A 20,783-nucleotide genomic window follows, 5' to 3' on the forward strand; every position below is an offset into this window, starting at 1 on the left:
TACCTGCTCAGGTGTGCGAGCAATGTGGGTCTGATTGCCTCCCCCAGCCTGTGAAGTAGCTGCTGTTGTGGTGGCTGAAACTGCCTGAGCCAGGCCTGTGCAAACTGTCAAGATCTGTGTCAAGGCCTCCTGTAGACCCGGAATCATGATGGGCACTGCTGGTTCCTAAACCGGTGCTGCTGCTGGAGCCTGATCCGGAGTTGGGGCAGCTGGTGGGTCAACAAGTGTTGCCCTAACTACTCTGCCTCTACCACGGCCACGACCGTTCCCACGGCCTCTGGTGACCTCAATGGGTGGCACTGGTGGGCGTCCACCTCGTCCGGTAGTGCCAGTCCTCGCCATCTGCGAGAGAATAGGATAACAGAAGTTTATCACTCGGATCAACAAGTTCGCACGACAAGAGTTTCAAGAATATGAAGTTTTCCTAAAGGTTATGTAGCCTCTCGAGGATAAATACAGACGTCTCCGTACCGATCCGCGAAACTCTACTAAACCGGCTTATGACTCGCGAGACCAAGTAACCTAGGCTCTGATACCAACTTGTCATGACCCCAACCCCGGTCCTGATGGCGCCCAACACAATGCTAGGCAAGCCCGACCAATTAACATCTCACAATCTCTTTCTTTATATTTCAATACGAATTTTCGGTATTTAATACCAATTTAATATAAATAGAAGTATGAATTTAACAGATGAAATGTGCGGAAACCATAATCACGAAAAATCTTTGTAAAATAGCCCACTGATCCAGTGTCACAAGTCTGAGCCTCTAATACAAGGTTTCAACAATCTAATACAGAAATATGTCTAAAATGCGGAATAATAAGTGGAGATAGAAGGAGAAATCAGGTCTTCAAACGCCATGCAGCTACCTCGATAACTTCGATGAAAACAGAACGGCGGGAAAGCTCGCTCTATGCCTCAGGAAAACCTGTACCTGCACACATGGTGCAGGGAGTAATGTGAGTACTCCGACCCAGTGAGTAATAACAATAAATAATGGCTAACAGTATGAAATCACGTAAAGGCACTAAGCAGTTCTATATCAAAACAGTAAAATCATTTAAGCAGCAGTGAATGAGGAAATCATGTAAAATTCTTTAAACCAGGTAAAACAGATATAATCAGTATAAATCATCTCATCATGCATTCCAGTTCATTTATTCGTTCTTATCCTCAGTTCTCAATTCATATACTTCTCACGATAACCGAATCAATAAATATATATACTGCTTCGGCGTGCAGCCCGATCCGTATATCGTTGTGGCGTACAGCCCGATCCATAATAATAATAGTCGACTGCGCTCATTGGGGGTGTGCAGACTCCGAAGGGGCTCCTTCAGCCCAAGCTCTATATAATTGTTACGGCGTGCAGCCCGATCCATATAGGTAATTGCTGCGGCGTGCAACCTGATCCATAATATGTATAATATATATATCTGCTGCGGCGCGCAGCCCGATCCATATCATATAAAATATCCTCACTATTGGGTCCTCGATCCTTCTCAGTCATTTAAAAATCACAGCCTCTCCGGTATAATGTATGGTCGGGATCTCAGCCCTCATATCTCTTTCGATTTATGATTAAAATTTCAAAAATCTGGTTCATATCATTTTTTAAATAATTGGAAACATGACTGAGGATATAAATTCTTTAACAAAATAAGTCAGGAAAACCAGTCAAAAATCCCCTAAGGGTTCTACAGGTCGGCACAAAGCCCCAAGCATGGAAACAAGTTCGATTCACAATAATAAAGTATATGTCTCAATCAAAAATGTAGTAAAATATCATTCAGGATGGACCAAGTCACAATACCCATAGCATTGAACCTCACGCTCGTCACACAGCATGTATCTCAACTTAGTATAGCACTATGTTGTGAAAATCTGGGGTTTCAAACCCTCAGGACATTATTTAAAATCATTACTCACCTTAAACTGGCCAAAACTCTAGCTCGCTATGCCCTTGCCTCTCAAATTGGCCTCCACGCACATCGAATCTATCCAAAATTAGAACGAATAGGTCGCAATATGCTAAGGGAACATAGCCCAAGTGAAAACATTCGAAAAATATCAAAATCCCGAAATTAGCAAAACCCGAACCCCGGCCTCACGTCTCAGAATCGAGTAAAATTTACATTTTCAGAATCCTGATATCCTCACGAGTCTAACCATACCAAAATTATCCAATTCCGATAACTTTTGGTACTTCAACTCATCATTTTACATTTTTGAAAGGTTTCACAATTTTCTTCCCAAATTCCATCCCAAATAACGAATTAAATGATGAATTCAGTGATAGATTCATGTATTCTAGTCAAATCTGAGTTAAAATCACTTACCCCGATGAATTTCTTGAAAAACCTTCGAACAATCGCCAAAATCCGAGCTCTCTAGGTCAAAATATTAAATAAAAACCCAAAACCTCGTATTTATAGGTACCCCCTAAGATTTCAGCTACCGCGGTCCGCACAAGTCAGTGAGGTCCGCGCAAAAACGACCGCGGCCGCACAGGCCTCCCTCTGCAGTGAAAGGCTTTGGTATTTTGCCATAACTTTCTCTACATATGTCCAACTTGTAATATCTTTACCTTTCTGGAAACTAGACACGAAGGGCTACAACTTTTGTTTTTGTATAACCTCAAAATTCCTTGTAGATCAAAGGATATGAGCGTCCGAAGTTGGACCAGCGGGAAGGTTCTTCACTGCGGCCGCGACCACTTTTGTGCGGTCCGCGCGATGCCTACCGCGGCCGCGCCCACTTTTGTGCAGTCCGCACAGCACTCACCGCAGGTGCACTCATTTTTGTGTGGATCGCGTGGGTGAGTTCCGGGGCCTGGAACCCTCCTGGACCTGCTACAGCTATGATTTTCGGCCTAAAACATCCCGGAACCTACCCGGGATCCCCGAAACTTCAAACTAATTGTACCAACACATCCCATGACATCGCTCAAACTTGTTCAACACTTCGGAACGCTTACAACAACATCAAATCACCAATTTAACATAGGATTCAAGCCTAAGAACTCCAAGAACTCTTAAATTATGCTTTCGATCAAAGGGTCTATCAAATCTCGTCCAAATGACCTGAAATTTTGCACAAACATCCCAAATGACACAACGAAGCTTATGCAACTCTCGGAATTCCATTCCGACCCCTATATCAAAATCTCGCTTGTCAACCGGAATTTGCCAAAATATCCATTTAGCCAATTCAAGCCTAAACTTCTCTACAACTCCAAAACCCATTCTGATCACTCTCCTAAGTCACAAATCACATCCCGAAGCTAACCGAACCATCGGAACTCACTTCCGAGCCTTCTAACACATAAGTCAACATCTGGATGACTTTTCCAACTTAAGCCTTCTTAAAAGAGACTAAGTGCCTCATTTCTTATCAAATCCTCTCCGAACTCAAACGAATCAACCCGATCACATAAAACACAGATAACGAAGCGTAAAGAAGCTGAAATAGGGGGAAACGGAGCGGTAACTCATGAGACGACTGACCGAGTCGTCACAATTTGCTAATGAATATTTACTATTTGAAATATCCTTTATGTCAACTTTCTCTAGATTGAAAACTACATATCATTAGGCAATTCAATAATTTTAGCTTAATTTTTAGATAAAGTTATTATATCTAAATTTAGAGTATAATATTAAAGTAGTTATAAATAATAAGTGAGTGCAAGATATATTTCGATGAGATAGTTTATTTTTATATTAAAAATAATAACATACATTAAGTAAATCATCAAATATTTTGAGTACGTTCAAAGTTGAAAGAAATCAATAATGACCCAATTCATCATTTTATTGCTAGGTAGTGAAACCATTCGGACATGATCATTCTAAAAAATCATTTGTGTAGCTGTCACGATCCAAACTACCCAGTCGTGATGATGCATATCGTAGTACTAGACTAGCCGATTCATAACCCAAAACACGCAATGTTTCATTTTAGAAATATATTTTCAAACTATTTAATCATAAAATCTTTCGTAAGAAATCCAAAACAAGGAAAAAATGCAGAAATAAAAGCCTGACCAATGGCAAAATATGATGAGGGACCAGCAGCAAGTCATAGGAGCAAATTGAACATCAACGCTCCAATATTTTTGCCCAGAAATTCTCCAAATAGATGCTTGAAGCGAACTGCAACAACACATACAAAGCAGTTAGTCCCAGCTGAACCTGATCAAATGCTACAATAAAATCTGGGCAGCAGCATATTGTAACAGATAATCCAATCTTTGATTTAATGGAGCAGCAGCTTAATCAAAATGATCCAGTTATTAAACCTATTGCTGATCGCACATCAATAGTAACAACAATTTCTGGGCAACAACAAATTATGACAACCACTCCTACTATTACACCAGCGGAAAGAAAGCTATTGGATGCAATGGTAAGCTCAAAGCCTGCTAGCTCATTAAATCTTACTGCTTTAAGCACTGGTCGAGTGAATAATAGCAGGAACAAAATGCAAAGCACATTACAACACAAAAACAAGGCAGCGTTGGTTAATAAACAGGATGGAAACAGTGTGGTAATTCAAGAACATGTTCAAGACTTGCAAAATCAGGTGCTTGTGGGCAGAGATACATATGAAGAAGGTGAAGAAGATGATATTCTAAATCAATGTAGGGCAGAGGCAGCAAGAAAAGGTGATTTGTCACCTATGCATAATGGAAAAAATAGGAAATCTCATACAAGGAAAAATAGTTGGGACGACAAGGTTAGTGATTTTTTAAATGTTAGGCGACTCCCAATGAGAGTTGCCAAACAAAAGAAGGCCTCCCCAACTACATCTACAAAGTCCAATCGTTCAAAAAAGAAATCATGAATTTTGAATACATCTTGAAGAATTGGGATTGTGATGAAAAAGAGTTACAAATTGAAGAAATTACAAGTTCGGACAAGAAGGGACAACATTTTAATTCCTTCATCATTTTATTCTACCATTATATTAGTATTCTCATTTGTAATATCATCACAGAGTATGTTATAAACTCTGTGATGATCATTGAATATTTGGTAATTTCCAGCTCTTATTTTTTACATGCATGCTAGTAGGTGAGGCTACTTAAAGCCTCAATAGGAATAGTAAGGTAAGGTTTAGCCCGGTTAGTGTTGCCTTGGTCTTATGCCTTTGGAAAATATCCTCAAGGCTATGAGATTATATGCCCTCGTGAGACTTTGCCGGCGGCTACCCCATGAATCCTCTACATGAGGCTGCCATCATAAGGCAATGTGAGGCGCAGAGGAGTGATTATATAGCCAAGGCATATGGGTAACAATACTGGTGCTATTGTCCCCCTTATTTGTACTCTTCCTAATTGTTGTATTTTTCTGTTCTCTTGTTAATAAAAAACTAGCCCTAGGCGCTTGCCTAGCGGATTGCCAAAAAAAAAAGACATCGGGTGTCACTAGTCATGAGCATCTATGATACAAGTCTGAATAAGCTAAGACCAATACAGTCTACAAAATCTAACAAATAGCTATAGGAAGATATGAGGTAGAAGAGCACGGTTGCGATCGCCATGCAGCTACCTTGCTAACTCCAAGATCCGCAGTGGATGAATCAACACTCACTCGAACGTCCAGTAACATCTGGATTTGTACACAAAGTGCAGGAAATAACGTGAGTATGCCAACTCAGTAAGTAACAATCATAAATAAAGGCTGAGTAGCAGTGTCGAGTAGTAAAACACATAAGGATCATAGTATGAAATCTCAGTGAAACAATATGCTTACAAATCAGTATCCGAGTCAAATCATCTTGTAAAAATTCAGTTTCAGTGAAAATTATTTTACAGATATTTTTCCAACAGTTTCAGTAGAGGCTCAATGCAAAATAGAGTGAAGATAATGAAGTTAAAAATAGCCCCTCGGGCAAAATATCACTCATAAACAGCCCCTCCGGCAAGCCTCACAGCCACTCACAACTAGTCCCTCAGGAATATCTCACCATCCCTCATTCCTCCTAGTCGCTCGTTAGTCGGCACTCGCACTCAGTAGGTACCTGCGCTCAATGGGGGTGTGTACAGACTCCGGAGGAGCTCCTTCAGCCCAAGCGTTATAACAACCCAAATCATGGCGTCAATCACTCAGGCCCTCGGCCTATAATAAACATGTTGCGGCGTGCAACCCAATCTCATATAATATCCTCACAAATCAGGCCCTCGGCCTCACTCAGTCATAAACCCCACAAGCCGCTCGGGCATTTCAATAAAATCAGGAGAACTCAGCCCAAAACAATATTTATGTGCATCAAAACAGAGTAATATAACTAAATAATGCAGTAAACTAGCAAAATCGTGACTAAGTATAGATTTCAAATCAAAATAGTGAGAGGATAGTAAGAAAATGCCCCTGAAGGTCCAAACAGTACAGGCACGAGGCCCAAACATGGCATTCAGCCCAAGTTATAAGAATTCTTTCTAAACACATAGATATTATATAATTTTCAACAAAATACGCAACTCTACAGTTGCTACATGACGGACCAAGTCACAATCCCCAACGGTGCATGCCCACATGCCCGTCACCTAGCATGTGCGTCATCTCAAAATAGTAAAAATGATACGAAATTTGGGGTTTCATACCCGCTAGACTAGATTTACAATCGTTACTTACCTCAAATCAGATAAAACTCTAACCCGTGATGCTTATGCCTCTCGACTCGGTGTCCGAATGATCCGAATCTATCCAAAATCAGTATATTATCATCAATATACACTAAAGGAATGAATTCCACATGAAAATTATCAAATTAGACCAAAAATTCCGAATTTGGCTCAAACCCGGCCCCTAGGTCCACGTCTCGAAATCCGATAAAAATTACAAAACTAGAAAGTCCATTCACTCACGAGTCTACCCATATCAAATTCATCAAAATCCGATATCGAATGTCCATTCAAATCCCCAAAATTATCTCTCCAATCCTCTTCCATTTTCCCCCAATTTTACACTCAAATTTCCAATTTAGATGATGAAAATCAAGATACAATCATGGAATTTAACCAAAATCAAGTGAAGAACACTTACCCCAGTCACTTCTCTGAAAATCTCCTCAAAAATCACCTTCTCCCGAGCTCTCTATTGAATTTTGGAATTATGAACTCAAATCCTCGTTTTGAACTTTTAAAATTCTGCACAGTTATTTCCTAAATCACGATCGCGGAAACATCCTCGTGAACGCGAAGAACAACTTCACTGACTCCTGACTTTACCGTATGCGAACGCGTTAAACACCACGTGAATGCGATGTTCTGCCTCTCACTTATACGCGATTGCAAACCACGTATAGAGTTCGCGATGAACAAACGTGTGGCCCCAGCTCTGGTCCACTTAACTCTATGCAAACTCGATTTAGCCCACGCATTCACGATGCATCACCTGAGGACCCTACGCCATCGCATCCCTCTCTTTGCGAACACGAAGAACAGCTTAACTGGTCTCCAAAAATGCTCTACTCGATCACGAGCCCCCTCACGCGATCGCGAAGAAGGATCTTCTGCAATATAAATACTAGCAAAATCTGCCAACTTTCAAGTCCAAAAATGTCCCGTTGAGCATCCGAAACACACCCAAGGCCCTCAGAACCTAAACCAAACATGCCAACACATTCTATAACATCATTAAAACTTAGGCGAACCTTCGAATCACTCAAAATAACACCAAAATACTGAATTACCCTCGGATTCAAACCTAAGAACTTATAAACTCTCAAATTTCACAAACGACGCCGAAACCTATCAAATCACCTCCGAATGACCTGAAATTTTGCACACACGTCACAAATGACACTATAAACCTTCTCCAACTTCCGGAATTCCATTCTGACCCTGATATCTAATTTTCCAATACTGACCGGAAATCACCAAATTTTCAATTTTGCCAATTCAAGCCAAAACCTACCACGGACCTCCAAATTACATTCCGAACACGCTACTAAGTCCAAAATTACCTAACGGAGCTAACCAAACCATCAAAATTTCCATTCGAGATCGTTTACACATAAGTCAATATCCGATTGATGTTTCCAACTTAAACTTCTAAATAGGAGACTAGGTATATCATTCCACACCAAAATCACTTCGAACCCGAACCAACCAGCACGATACGATAAAATAGAACTGAAGAGCACATAAAGAAGTAGAAATAAGGGAAACGGGGCTATAATTCACGAAATGATCGGCCAGGTCGTTGCGTCCTCCCCCTCTTAAACAAACATTTGTCCTCGAACGAGTCTAGAAACATACCTGAAGCCTCAAATAGGTGTGGATAACTGCTCCACATCTCTCGCTCGGTCTCCCTGGTAGCCTCCTCAACGGGCCAACCTCTCCACTGCACTTTCACTAAAGCTATATCCTTCGATCTCAACTATCGGACCGACCGCTCCAAAATAGCCACTGGCTCCACATCATAAGTCAAATCACCGTCTAACTGAACCGTGTTGAATTCCAAGACATGAGACAGATCACCAATATACTTTCGGAGCATAGAAATATGAAATACCTGGATGCACCCCCGACAAGCTATGTAGCAAAGCAAGCTCATAAGCCACCTCCCCAATCCTATGAAGCACCTCAAAGGGCCCAATGAACCGAGGGCTCAACTTGCCCTTCTTCCCAAATCTCATAAGACCCTTCATGGGTGAAACCTTCTGTAGAACCTTCTCCCCAACCATATAAGACACATCACGAACCTTTCTGTCAGCATAACTCTTTTGTCTTGACTGAGTGGTACGAAGCCGCCCCTGAATCACTTTAACCTTGTCCAAAGCATCATGCACCAAGTTTGTACCCAAAAGCCTAGCCTCGCTCGGCTCAAACCAACCTACTGGAGATCTACACCGTATCCCATATAAAGCCTTATACGGAGTGATTTGAATACTCGACTGATAACTGTTATTATAAGCAAACTCCGCGAGCGATAGAAATTGGTCCCATAAACCCCCAAAATCAATGACGCAAGCGTGCAACATGTCCTCCAATATCTAAATAGTGTGCTCGGACTGCCCGTCCGTCTAAGGGTGAAAAGTTGTGCTCAACTTAACCTGGGCACCCAACTCTCGCTGCACGGCCCTCCAAAACTGCAATGTAAACTGAGTATCTCTATCTGAAATGATGGAAATTGAGACACCATGTAGGCGAACAATCTCTCGGATATAAATCTCAGCTAACTGCTCTAAAGAATAGGTAGTACACACAGGAATGAAGTGCACGGACTTGGTCAGCCGATCCACAATCGCCCAAATAGCATCGAACTTCCTCAAATTCCATGGGAGTCCAACTACAAAATCCATGGTGATCTGCTCCCACTTCCACTCTGGAATATCTATCTACTGAAGCAAGCCACCCGGTCTCTGGTACTCATATTTCACCTACTGACAATTGAGACACCAAGCTACAAACCCCACTATATCTTTCTTCATTCTCTTCCACCAATAGTATTGTCTAAAATCCTGGTACATCTTCGCGGCACCTGGATGGATGGAATATCGCGAGCTGTAGGCCTCCTCAAGAATCAACTCCCGAATCCCATCTACATTAGGCACACATATCCGGCCCTGCATCCTCATCACACCATCATCACCAATAGTCACATCCTTAGCATCACCTCGCCGGGCCCTGTCCTGAAAAACGAGCAAGTGTGGGTCATCATACTGGTGTTCCCTGATACAGTCATAAAGAGAAGACCTAGAGACTACGCAAGCCAATACCCGACTAGGCTCCAATATATCCAATCTCACACGCTGGCCCGCTAGGGCCTGAACATCCAATGCTAAAGGCCTCTCTGCTGCTGAAAGATATGCTAAACTCCCTAAACTCTCTGCCCAGTGACTCAACTCATTAGCCACCATATTGGCCTTCCCCGGATGGTATAGATTAGTGATATTATAGTCCTTAAGAAGCTCCAACCATCTCTGCGGAAGCAAATTAAGATCCTTTTTCTTAAACAGGTGCTGCAGACTCCGGTGATCAATATGAATCTCACAATGAACCCCATACAAATAATGACGCCAAATCTTTAAGGCACGAATAATGGCTGCTAACTTAAGATCATGCAACGGGCAATTCTTCTCATGGGTCTTCAACTGGCGCAAGGCGTAGGTAATCACTCTACCCTCCTACATCAAAAAACAACCAATGCCTTTCCTCGAGGCATCATAATACACGGTATAAGAACCTGAAGCTGATTGAAAAACTAACATTAGAGTTGTGGTCAAGGCAGTCTTGAGCTTCTGAAAGCTCGCCTCACACTCATCCGACCACCTGAAAGGAGCACCCTTTTGGGCCAATTTGGTCAAAGGTGATGCAATAGATGAAAATCCCTGAACGAACCAACTGTAATAAACCGCCAAACCAAGAAAGATACAAATCTCTATGGCCGAAGATGGTCTGGGCCAATTCAGAACCGCCTCTATCTTCATTGGATCAACCTGAATACTCTCACTGGACATCACACGCCCCAAAAATGCCACAGAACTGAGCCAAAACTCACACTTGGAGAACTTTGCATAAAGCTTCTCCTCCGTCAATCGCTGCAATACAACTCTCAAATGCCCAGCGTGCTCCTCCTGGCTACGCGAGTACACTAGAATATCATCAATGAAAACAATAACAAACGAGCCGGGATAAGGCCGAAACACGTTGTTCATCAAATGTATAAACGTTGTTGGGGCATTGGTCAGCCCAAAAGACATCGCAAGGAACTCATAATGGCCATATCGGGTCCTGAAAGCTATCTTAAGAATGTCCGAGTCACTAATCTTCAACTGGTGATACCTTAACCTGAGATCAATCTTGGAGAACACTCTCGCTTCTTGAAGCTGGTCAAATAAATCATCAATACGAGGCAAAGGATACTTGTTCTTGATTGTGGCTTTGTTCAACTGCCTATAATCAATGCACATCCTTATAGTGTCATTCTTCTTCTTCACAAATAGAACATGCGCACCCCAAGATGACACACTAGGCCGAATGAACCCCTTATCAAGGAGTTCTTGAAGCTGCTCCTTCAATTCCTTTAACTCCACCGGTGCTAGACGATAAGGTGGAATAGAAATGGGTTAAGTGCCGGGCACCAAATCAATACCGAAGTCAATATCCTTGTCAGGTGGCATGACCGGCAAGTCTGAAGGAAACACATTCGGAAAATCACGGACCACTGGGACAGAATCAATAGTGGGAGTCTCTGCACTAACATCCCTGACAAAAGCCAAATAAGACAGGCAACCCTTCTCAACCATACGCTGAGCCTTCAAGTATGAAATCACCCTGCTAGGCACATAATATATGGAACTGCTCCACTCAACCCTTGAAAATCCCGGCATCGCTAAGGTCACGGTCTTAGCGTGACAATCTAGAATATCATGACATGGAGATAGCCAATCCATACCCAATATCACGTCGAAGTCAACCATACTAAGCAACAACAAATCCACTCGAGTCTCCAAACCCCCCCAATAGACATCACACATGACCGATACATGTGGTCCACAATAATAGTATCGCCCATAGGAGTAGACACACTGTCACACCTCCTTTTTTACCATCCGAGGGTAATAAAAGGAGTTTTTCCAATTAAAGTGACATTATTCGAAATGGGATTGTTTTATTTATTTTTCAGAGTCGCCACTTGGAATAGTTTTATTGGTATTCCAAGTCACCAATTTATTTTAAATCCTAAATCGAGGAAATTCGACTTTCCTTTTGAAGTCTGCGAACCATAAATTCTAGATAAGGAATTCTGTTAACCCGGGAGAAGGTGTTAGGCATTCCCATATTCTGTGGTTCGAGCATGGTCACTTAAACTATTAATAATTGGCCTATTATCTGATTTACTACATGTTTTAAGCCTATTGTGCATTTTTAGCTTTATAATCGCTTTTTAATTATTTTAAACTGCTTTTAGGATTTATGGAATTACTTCTTGAACAAGTTATGATTGTCGTACACTTGCCGTTTTGGAACATACCGCAAACCACGCTACATGAAATGCACTCGCGATTCGCTACATGTTTATTTTAATTATTGTTAAGAAAAGAATTTGGGCACATGAAATGCACACCCGAAATTAGTCATCAAAAGAAAATCAATTTAAAGAACGCGCCTAAAGCAACTACGAAAGTCCAAATTAATAACAAAGTTTGTGAGGGCCATGGAGAGTTTAATTGATGGCGCACCTCAATTTTTTAAGAGTTAATATTAATTACATGAGGGTCATGAGTTATTTAATGAAAATGGCACACCTCAAATTTTCTATAAAAAGCTAACTAGTTTTGTGAGGGCCGTGGGCTTAGGGGTTTTATTTGGCATGACACACCTCAAATTATTTCAAAGGGGTTTTATTATTCGAAGTTGTTATGATCGGGTCACATGAAATGCACACCCGAATTGGGGATTATGTATCGTGGCCATACCATAGGAACCGTACTCATAGTCACGATGATTTATTAATCGCGCCTAAAGCCAAACTACGTTGTTCATAAGTATTTATTCTACATTACTTTGAGATTAATGTGAAGGTCATGATTTATTTACTTAAATATTTCAAAAAAAAATGAAATTATATACTTAAAGATCATGTAAAGGTTCTATAAAGTGTATGTCTTTAAGATTAATAAAAACTCCAATACTTAGAAAATTTATGAATCTTACTAAAAATTTGAAGAAAAAAAAAAGAAAAGAAAAGAAAATACTCAGAAAATTTAAGAAAAGACAAAATGAAAAAGGAATTGCACGATCTTTAAAATATTGAATGTCATATGCATATGCAACTCATGATAGTGTATTAATTATCAAAGTTAAAAAAAAAAAAAAAAGTGGAAGATGAAAATTATTGAATTATTTTAACTAATTTAACATTTTTTTTAAAAAAAATATTCAACCCGTAAATCTTTCTATCTTTGACAAATCTAATATTTATAAATTTAAGAAAATAAATATGTGAAAAACACAAGAAATAGTATAAATAAAAACAACCTTCATGCATCATATAAAATCTAAAGCAACAAATAAACTCATAACCCCACCATAAAACATATCCACCAAATTAACACAAAATATTTAAACATAGCCACAATGGATGATTATATATATATATATATATATATATATATATATATATATATATATATATATATATATATATATAACCCAATCAATGAATATATATTTTTTCTAAATTTTATTACTAAGAAGGATAACATGAAAATATTCAAAGAATAATACAACTTAACATACAACTTGCAAAACACAATTTAAATAGAACAATATTCATTAAGTATAGTGTAAATTTATTCATGCAAGTACACAAAAATGGCAAAGATTAGAACGGACCTTTGCTCTATATTTTCCAAATGTAAAACTCCAAATCAAGTTGGACACAACAAGCTATTGACTGAACCTTGAACCGGCAACCTCGACGGATTGAATTTCGTTACTCGACTGTAACTAAAACTCGAAGGAAAATGGGTTCATGCCACGAATTCTTATGGTTATTTTGGGGCTAATTTTGAGGTATTTAAAGAGATAATTTTTGGTTTCATTTTTATCTTAAACAAGATAATGAATTGATATTTTTTTTTTTTTGGAAAGAAATAGGAAGAAAGAATGAAAATAGTAGAAATTCTATTTTTGCATAGAAGAAGAAAATATGTTTTCTCTCAATTCCCTCTCCTCTCCCTTTTTTTTCTCAAATATTTTTCTTCTATTTATAGGAGAATCTCCAAAAAATTTCAAATTTGTTTTTTAATTATTTTATTTTTTTATTTAAAAGAAATCCCACTTACATTTTGCTTTTCTTTTTTATAAAAAGAATTCCCACCTTACTTTACTTTTATTTTTTAAATTCCAACTTTAGTCACTTTTATCTTATTTAAAATCCCACCTTTTTCACTTTTCTTTTTTTATTTTTCCACTTATTTTACTTTTCTTTTAAAAAATTCTACTTTCTTTTACTTTTTTTTTAATTTTCAACCATCTTTACTTTTATTTTTAAATACACACTTTATTTTACTTTTTATTTTTTAAATTTCCACAAACTTTACTTTTATTTTTTAAATTTTCCACTTTTTTTTTTACTTTTTAAAAGAGAATTCCACCTATTTTTACTTTTATTTTTTTTAATTCCTTACTTCCCTTTTTTCTTATTTATTTAATCTCTCCCGAAATAATAAAAAAATTAATATTTTTGAATTTTATATTTTAAATTTTTTTAAAATAAAAATAAATTAATATTAATAGTAATAATTCACCTTTTTAAAATTTCGTATTTTTACCCTATAATAAAAAATGTAACAAAGTTAAAAATTGTAGACTAAAACCTCTAAAAATATTTAAATAGAAGAAGGTGACAAAAATTAAATATGGTAAAAAATTAGGTGCCCACAGCTGCCCCTCTTTGCTTGGAAACATGAAAAGTTTTCAGGTAAAGACAAAGTGAGCCATATGACTAATTTTTTGACCAAATATTTTTTGTTAAAGGGAAAATAAACAAAGGAAAGAGTGCAACCGAGTCCTGATTTCGGACATCCTATATATCCCGGGTCATAAGGGAATCAGGTCGCGTGTAGTTCAAGAAAAATGATGGAGTGATGAGTTTGAGAGTCGAGTGAGGTCCCATCGAGGCTCCGATCCGTGGTCCTATTATTACATCAAAATCAAAATATAAAAGACTAACTAAGCCTATCAGCTACGAGTTAAAAGATTCCTATCTATGAGTCTTCTGAAGTTTGATCTTGAATCTTGGCTGGTTCTTCATGCAGACTCTGATCTGAATCTCGATGCTCATCAGCTGTAGGTGTTGATTCTTTCTTCTTCAGCTTTTCGTATCAAGGCGGGACATGCGAAGCTTGTGACTTCAATCATATCTTGAGCAACCCGCATCTTTATCCTCTTCCATACCTTGAGTTCACTTATTTTTTGTTCTTTTTCTTTTTTTCTTTGTTATGGATTGAGATTCATTCTTTTGGTCATCTCGAACCTGTGCCATGAGGTAAAACCTGCTCAGACACCAAAAACAAACAAACGAACGAAATTTTTCTGCCCCAGTTTTCACGAGGAAAATTTCGTGAGTTATTGTAACAAACCCTACACTATTTCTCTGTTGAAAGCAATAAAACAAGGATCGTGTGTCTTTAGGAGAAAGAGATCAGGGAGTGGAGCCCTATATCTATAAAAACTCAACCAGGGAGTGGATACCCCATGTTGGAAAAGGTGACTAGGGGATGGAGACCCTATGTCTAAAAATAATCTCAACTAGGGAGTGGAGACCCTATGTTGGCAAAAGGCGACTAGGGGATAATCTCAACTAGGGATTGGAGACCATATGTTGGCGAAATATGACTAGGATATGGAGACCCTATGTCTAAAAATAATCTCAACGAGGGAGTGGACAACCTATGTTGGCAAAAGGCGACTAGGGGATGGAGACTCTATGTCTAAAAATAAACTCAACTAGGGAGTGGAGACCCTATGTTGGCAAAAGGAGACTAGGGGATGGAGATCCTTTGTCTAAAAATATCTCAACTAAGGAGTGGAGACTTTATGTTGGAAAAAGGTGACTATGGGATGGAGACCCTGTATCTAAAAATATTCTCAACTAGGGATTGGAGACCCTATGTTGGCAAAAGGCGACTAGGGGATGGAAACCCTTTGTCTAAAAATATCTCAACTAGGGAGTGGAGACCCTATGTTGGCAAAAGGCGACTAGGGGATGGAGACCCTATGTCAAAAAATAATCTCAACTAGGGATTGGAGACCCTATGTTGGCAAAAGGCGACTAGGGTATGGAGACCCTATATCTAAAAATAATATCAACTAGGGATTGGAAACCCTATGTTGGCAAAAGGTGACTAGGGGATGAAGATCCTATGTTTAAAAATATCAAATAGGGGTTGGAGACCCTATGTTGGCAAAAGGCGACTAGGGGATGGAGACCCTATGTCTAAAAATCTCAACTAGGGATTGGAGACCCTATGTTGGCAAAAGGCGACTAGGGGATAGAGACCCTATGTCTAAAAATCTCAACTAGGGGTTGGAGACCCTATGTTGGCAAAAGGCGACTAGGGGATGGAGACCCTATGTTGGCAAAAGGCGACTAGGGGATGGAGACCCTATGTCTAAATGTAATCTCAACGAGGGAGTGGACACCCTATGTTGGCAAAAGGCGACTAGGGGATAGAGACACTATGTCTAAAAGTATCTCAACTAGGGATTGGGGACACTATGTTGGTAAAAGGCGACTAGGGGATGGAGACCCTATGTCTAAAAATAATCTCAACTAGGGATTGGAGACCCTATGTTGGAAAAAGGCGACTAGGGGATGGAGACCCTATGTCTAAAAATAATCTCAACTAAGGATTGGAGACCCTATGTTGGAAAAAGGCGACTAGAGGATGGAGACCCTATGTCTAAAAATAATCTCAACTAGGGATTGGAGACCCTATGTTGGAAAAGATTGAGATTGGGGATACTAAACTACCATTTTTTTTTTGAATATTATTCTTATCTATTTGTTTTTTATTTTGTTTTCCTTTATCTTCCCTTCTTTTTTTTTCAAGGAATGAGTAAATGCGGGAAAGAAAAATTAGAGGGGACTTCCCTTTTTATGATTGTTGCTGCAAAGCTGTTTCTAGCACTTGCGCATTTTTCTTTTTTTGGTTGCACCTGCTTCTTGCATGGTTGCTTTGGATTGCACCTATTTCAAAATTTTCAAACAAAGAACAATTGTTATTTTGAAACGGTGGTTGGTTTTGTGGCCTTCATTGTTTTTGATCATTTGATCTCGGCCCAACTCTTTTGGTGAGAACCTCTGATGTTCGCTAGCTTTTCTAAAGATTTATCTCTCTCCTAAAATCGAGGAACTCAAATTTCCAAACTTTCCAGATGACGGTTCAACCACGTGGGGCTTTGGTCTTTTCACCTTATTCTGCCTCTAGGGGCTTTTGACTTTGAATTTCTTTTCATTTTCAATGACTTTGATTTCAAAGCATCGGACATCATGGCCAGTCGGGATCGACCTGATGCACAAGCTGAGGCTGGGTACTTTTCTTTGGACTTGGATTTTGTTAAGCAGAACCCTGTAAATCCAATCTTGCCACCTTTTCTTTGTATTAGCTTCGGAACAGAGTTAGACCGAAAGGGATTCAAAGAAAATAAAACAAAGGACAAGAAAGTGAATTTAAGGAGAAATGTCCCTTTCAGGGAGGAAAGAAGGACTTATCTGGATCGCATGCGGACTTCAATAGACATGATCAAAGTTTGGGTAAAAATAACTTGGATCGAATTACAACTTTGGAACCATTCAGGCGAGATAATCGCCGAACCATTATAACATCTTCCCCAGTTTCACTTTTGGAGGAAATTGGATTTTTGTTTTGGTGTGAATGAACCCCGGAGAGAGGCTGCCTACGTATCCTTTCGGAATCAAGTCGAACGTAGTTCATGGAAACATTTTTTTTGTTTGTTTTGTTGGTTTCTTTTTTTTTTTACAACTTTGAGTTCCAAAGAGGGTAATGAAAAAAAGGTAACCAGCTCAAAGGGTTAGCAAAGGGTCGGAGTGTTTGGGGTAGCGAGAATGAAAGCCTTCATCATCCTAATCGAATAATGTTGTTTCTGCAGAAGGATTAAACATAGTACATTTTGACTGCGTCTGCATTTACAGCTATTTTGGGGTCATTACCTTCGATGTCTCCCAGGTATAGCGCCCCTTTTGGCAACAACTTTCTGATAATGTATGGTCCTTTCCAGTTAGGAGCAAAATTTCCTTTTGCTTACTGATGATGGGGGAGAATACACCTTAAAACGAGTTGCCCCACTTCAAAGTTTCTAGGCCGTACTTTCTTGTTGTAGGCATGGACCATTCTTTGTTGATACAACTGCCCGTGGCAGACTGCAGTCATTCACTTTTCATTGATTAGGGTTAATTGTTCCAGACAGGCTTTGACCTACTCACTGTCTTCAATTTCAGCTTTAACAATGATACGAATAGAAGGGATTTCAACTTCTGCGGGTATCACGACTTCAGTGCTATAAACCAAAAGATATAGGGTTGCTCGACTGATGTGCGCACAGTAGTGTGGTATCCCAATAATTCAAACGATAGCTTTTTATGCCACTGCCTCGAACTTTGAATCATCTTTCTCAAAATCTTTTTGATGTTCTTGTTTGCTGCTTCGACGACACCATTGGCTTTGGACCGATAAGGAGTAGAATTTCGATGTGTGATCTTAAATTGCTCACATATCTCCCTCATCAAGTGACTATTCAAGTTTGCAATATTATCCGTAATGATAGTCGCTGGGATACCAAAACGGCAGATGAGATTGGAATGCACGAAGTCTACCACAACTTTCTTGGTGACAGATTTGAGAGTAATTGCTTCAACTCACTTTGTGAAGTAGTCGATAGCGACCAATATGAATTTATGCCTAATTGAAGCTTTTGGCTCAATCGGCCCAATGACATCCATACCCCAGGCAACAAACGGCCAAGGTGCTGACATGTGATGCAACTCTGTAGGTAGTGCATGAATCAGATCACCGTGCACCTGGCACTGATGACATTTCCGAACAAAACTGAAGCAGTTTTTTTCCATAGTCATCCAATAATAACCTACTCGGAGGATTTTCTTTGCCAAAACATACCCGTTCATGTGGGGTCCACACACTCCTGCGTGCAATTCATACATGATTCTTCTGGCCTCTTCGGCGTCAACACATCTTAACAAGTTGAGATCTGGAGTCTTTTTGTATAAGACCTCACCGCTCAAGAAGAAACCGCTTGCGAGCCGTCTAATGGTTCTTTTTTGGTCTCCACTGGATTGCTCGGGATATTCTTTAGTTTTCAGAAACCTCTTAATATCATGATACCATGGCTGAATAATTAGTTCTACCCCAACCGTATTGTAGTAACCGTACTTTTTCCGGATTTGGATTTCCAATAGATCATTGTGGGCATTGCCTGGGTATGGCAGCATCGAGGCCAAAGTAGCGTGCGCATCGGCTAATTCATTGTGAAAACGAGGAATGTACCTGAACTCAACTGACTTGAACCTCCTGCTAAGATCTTCCACGTGCTGCCTGTAAGGAATAAGTTTGACATCTCGAGTTTCCCATTTTCCCTGGGCTTGTCGAATAATCAGATCTGAATCTCCCATGATCAACAATTCTTCGACGTTTTGGTAGATTGCTATGTTCATACCCATAATGTAGGCTTCATACTCGGCAATGTTGTTTGTGCAGAAAAACTGAAGTCGGGCTGTGGCTGGATTATGCTGACCAGTGGGTGAGATCAAGATTGCCCCAATTCCAACGCCTTTTGCGTTTACATCTCCATCAAAGAACATTTTCCAAGCATTGGTGTCTTCTGATGTTATCTCAACTGAATTTACCTCTTCATTTGGGAAGTAGGTGCTCAAAGGCTGGTATTCATCGTCAACAGGGTTTTCGGCCAGGTGATCTGCTAAAGTCTGGGCTTTCATTGTCGTACGAGTGACGTAGACTATGTCAAATTCAGTGAGCAGGATCTGCCACTTGGCTAACCTCCCTGTGGGCATTGGCTTCTGGAATATGTACTTTAAAGGGTCTAACCTGGTAATAAGGTAAGTGGTGTAGGCCAACAAGTAATGCCTCAACTTCTGAGCAACCCAAGTCAGAGCACAGCAAGTCCTTTCCAACAAGGTATATTTAGCTTCATAGCTTGTAATCTTTTTACTCAAATAGTAGATCGCCTGCTCTCTTTTCCCGGTCACGTCATGTTGTCCGAGGACACATCCAAAAGAATTCTCCAAGACTGTCAAATACAAAAACAAAGGCCTCCCAGTTTCAGGTGGGACTAGATCTGGCGGGTTCGACAGATATTCTTTTATTTTGTCAAAGGCTTCTTGACACTCGTCTGTCCATTTACTTGCTACATCTTTCTTTGACAGCTTGAAAATGGGTTCACATGTAGAAGTCAACTGAGCAATGAATCGGCTAATGTAGTTCAACCTTCCAACAGGCTCATAACCTCTTTCTTGGTTCTTGGAGGAGGCAAATCTCGAATAGACTTTATCTTTATTGGGTGTAACTCGATGCCCCTCTGACTGACTATGAATCCCCAAGAGTTTGCCCGACAGAACCCCAAATGCACATTTGGCTGGGTTTAGCTTCAAATCATATTTATGCAGCTGCTCAAAGAATTTTCTCAAGTCCCGAACATGGTCGCCCTGGGTCCTGGATTTGATGATCACATCGTCTACATACACCTCAATTTCCTGGTGCATCATGTCATGAAAAATGGCAGTCTTGGGCCTCATGTAGGTTGTCTCGGTGTTCTTCAGACCAAAAGGCATGACCCTATAATAGTAGGTGCCCCAGGGTGTGGTGAAAGCTGTCTTTTCTGCATCCTCTTCATCCATCAACACCTAGTGATATGCTGTGTAACAATCCATGAAGGACTGTATCTCATGTTTGGCGCAGTTATCAACAAGAATGTGTATGTTTGGAAAAGGGAAATTATCCTTGGGACTTGCTTTGTTCATATCTCTGTAGTCCACACACACTCGAGTTTTCCCATCCTTCTTTGGCATTGGAACTATGTTGGCTAACCATGTGGTGTATCGAACCACTCGGATCACCCCCGCTTTCAACTGTTTTGTAACCTCTTCTTTAATCTTGTCACTGATACCAGTTTGAACTTTCTTTGCTTTTGCTAGATAGGGGGATAATCGGGGTAAGTTGGCAACTTGTGAACCACCAAATCGACACTTAGTCCTGGCATATC

General features: G+C 39.9%; 1 protein-coding gene across 1 annotated transcript; it reads right to left on the minus strand.

The window, feature by feature from the left end:
- Positions 1-8,488: 8,488 nt before the first annotated feature.
- On the minus strand, positions 8,489-20,418 carry LOC138876271 (uncharacterized). The gene is made up of 5 exons (XM_070155179.1): positions 19,052-20,418; positions 10,430-10,595; positions 10,268-10,345; positions 9,560-10,141; positions 8,489-8,767 (listed from the first exon to the last, which is right to left on the minus strand). Exons 1-5 carry the CDS (start codon positions 20,416-20,418, stop codon positions 8,489-8,491), a joined length of 2,472 nt encoding a protein of 823 aa, XP_070011280.1.
- Between the last annotated feature and the right edge of the window lie 365 nt (positions 20,419-20,783).

This window comes from Nicotiana sylvestris, chromosome 8, assembly GCF_000393655.2.
Source record: "Nicotiana sylvestris chromosome 8, ASM39365v2, whole genome shotgun sequence".
NCBI classification, from domain to species: Eukaryota; Viridiplantae; Streptophyta; class Magnoliopsida; order Solanales; family Solanaceae; genus Nicotiana; species Nicotiana sylvestris.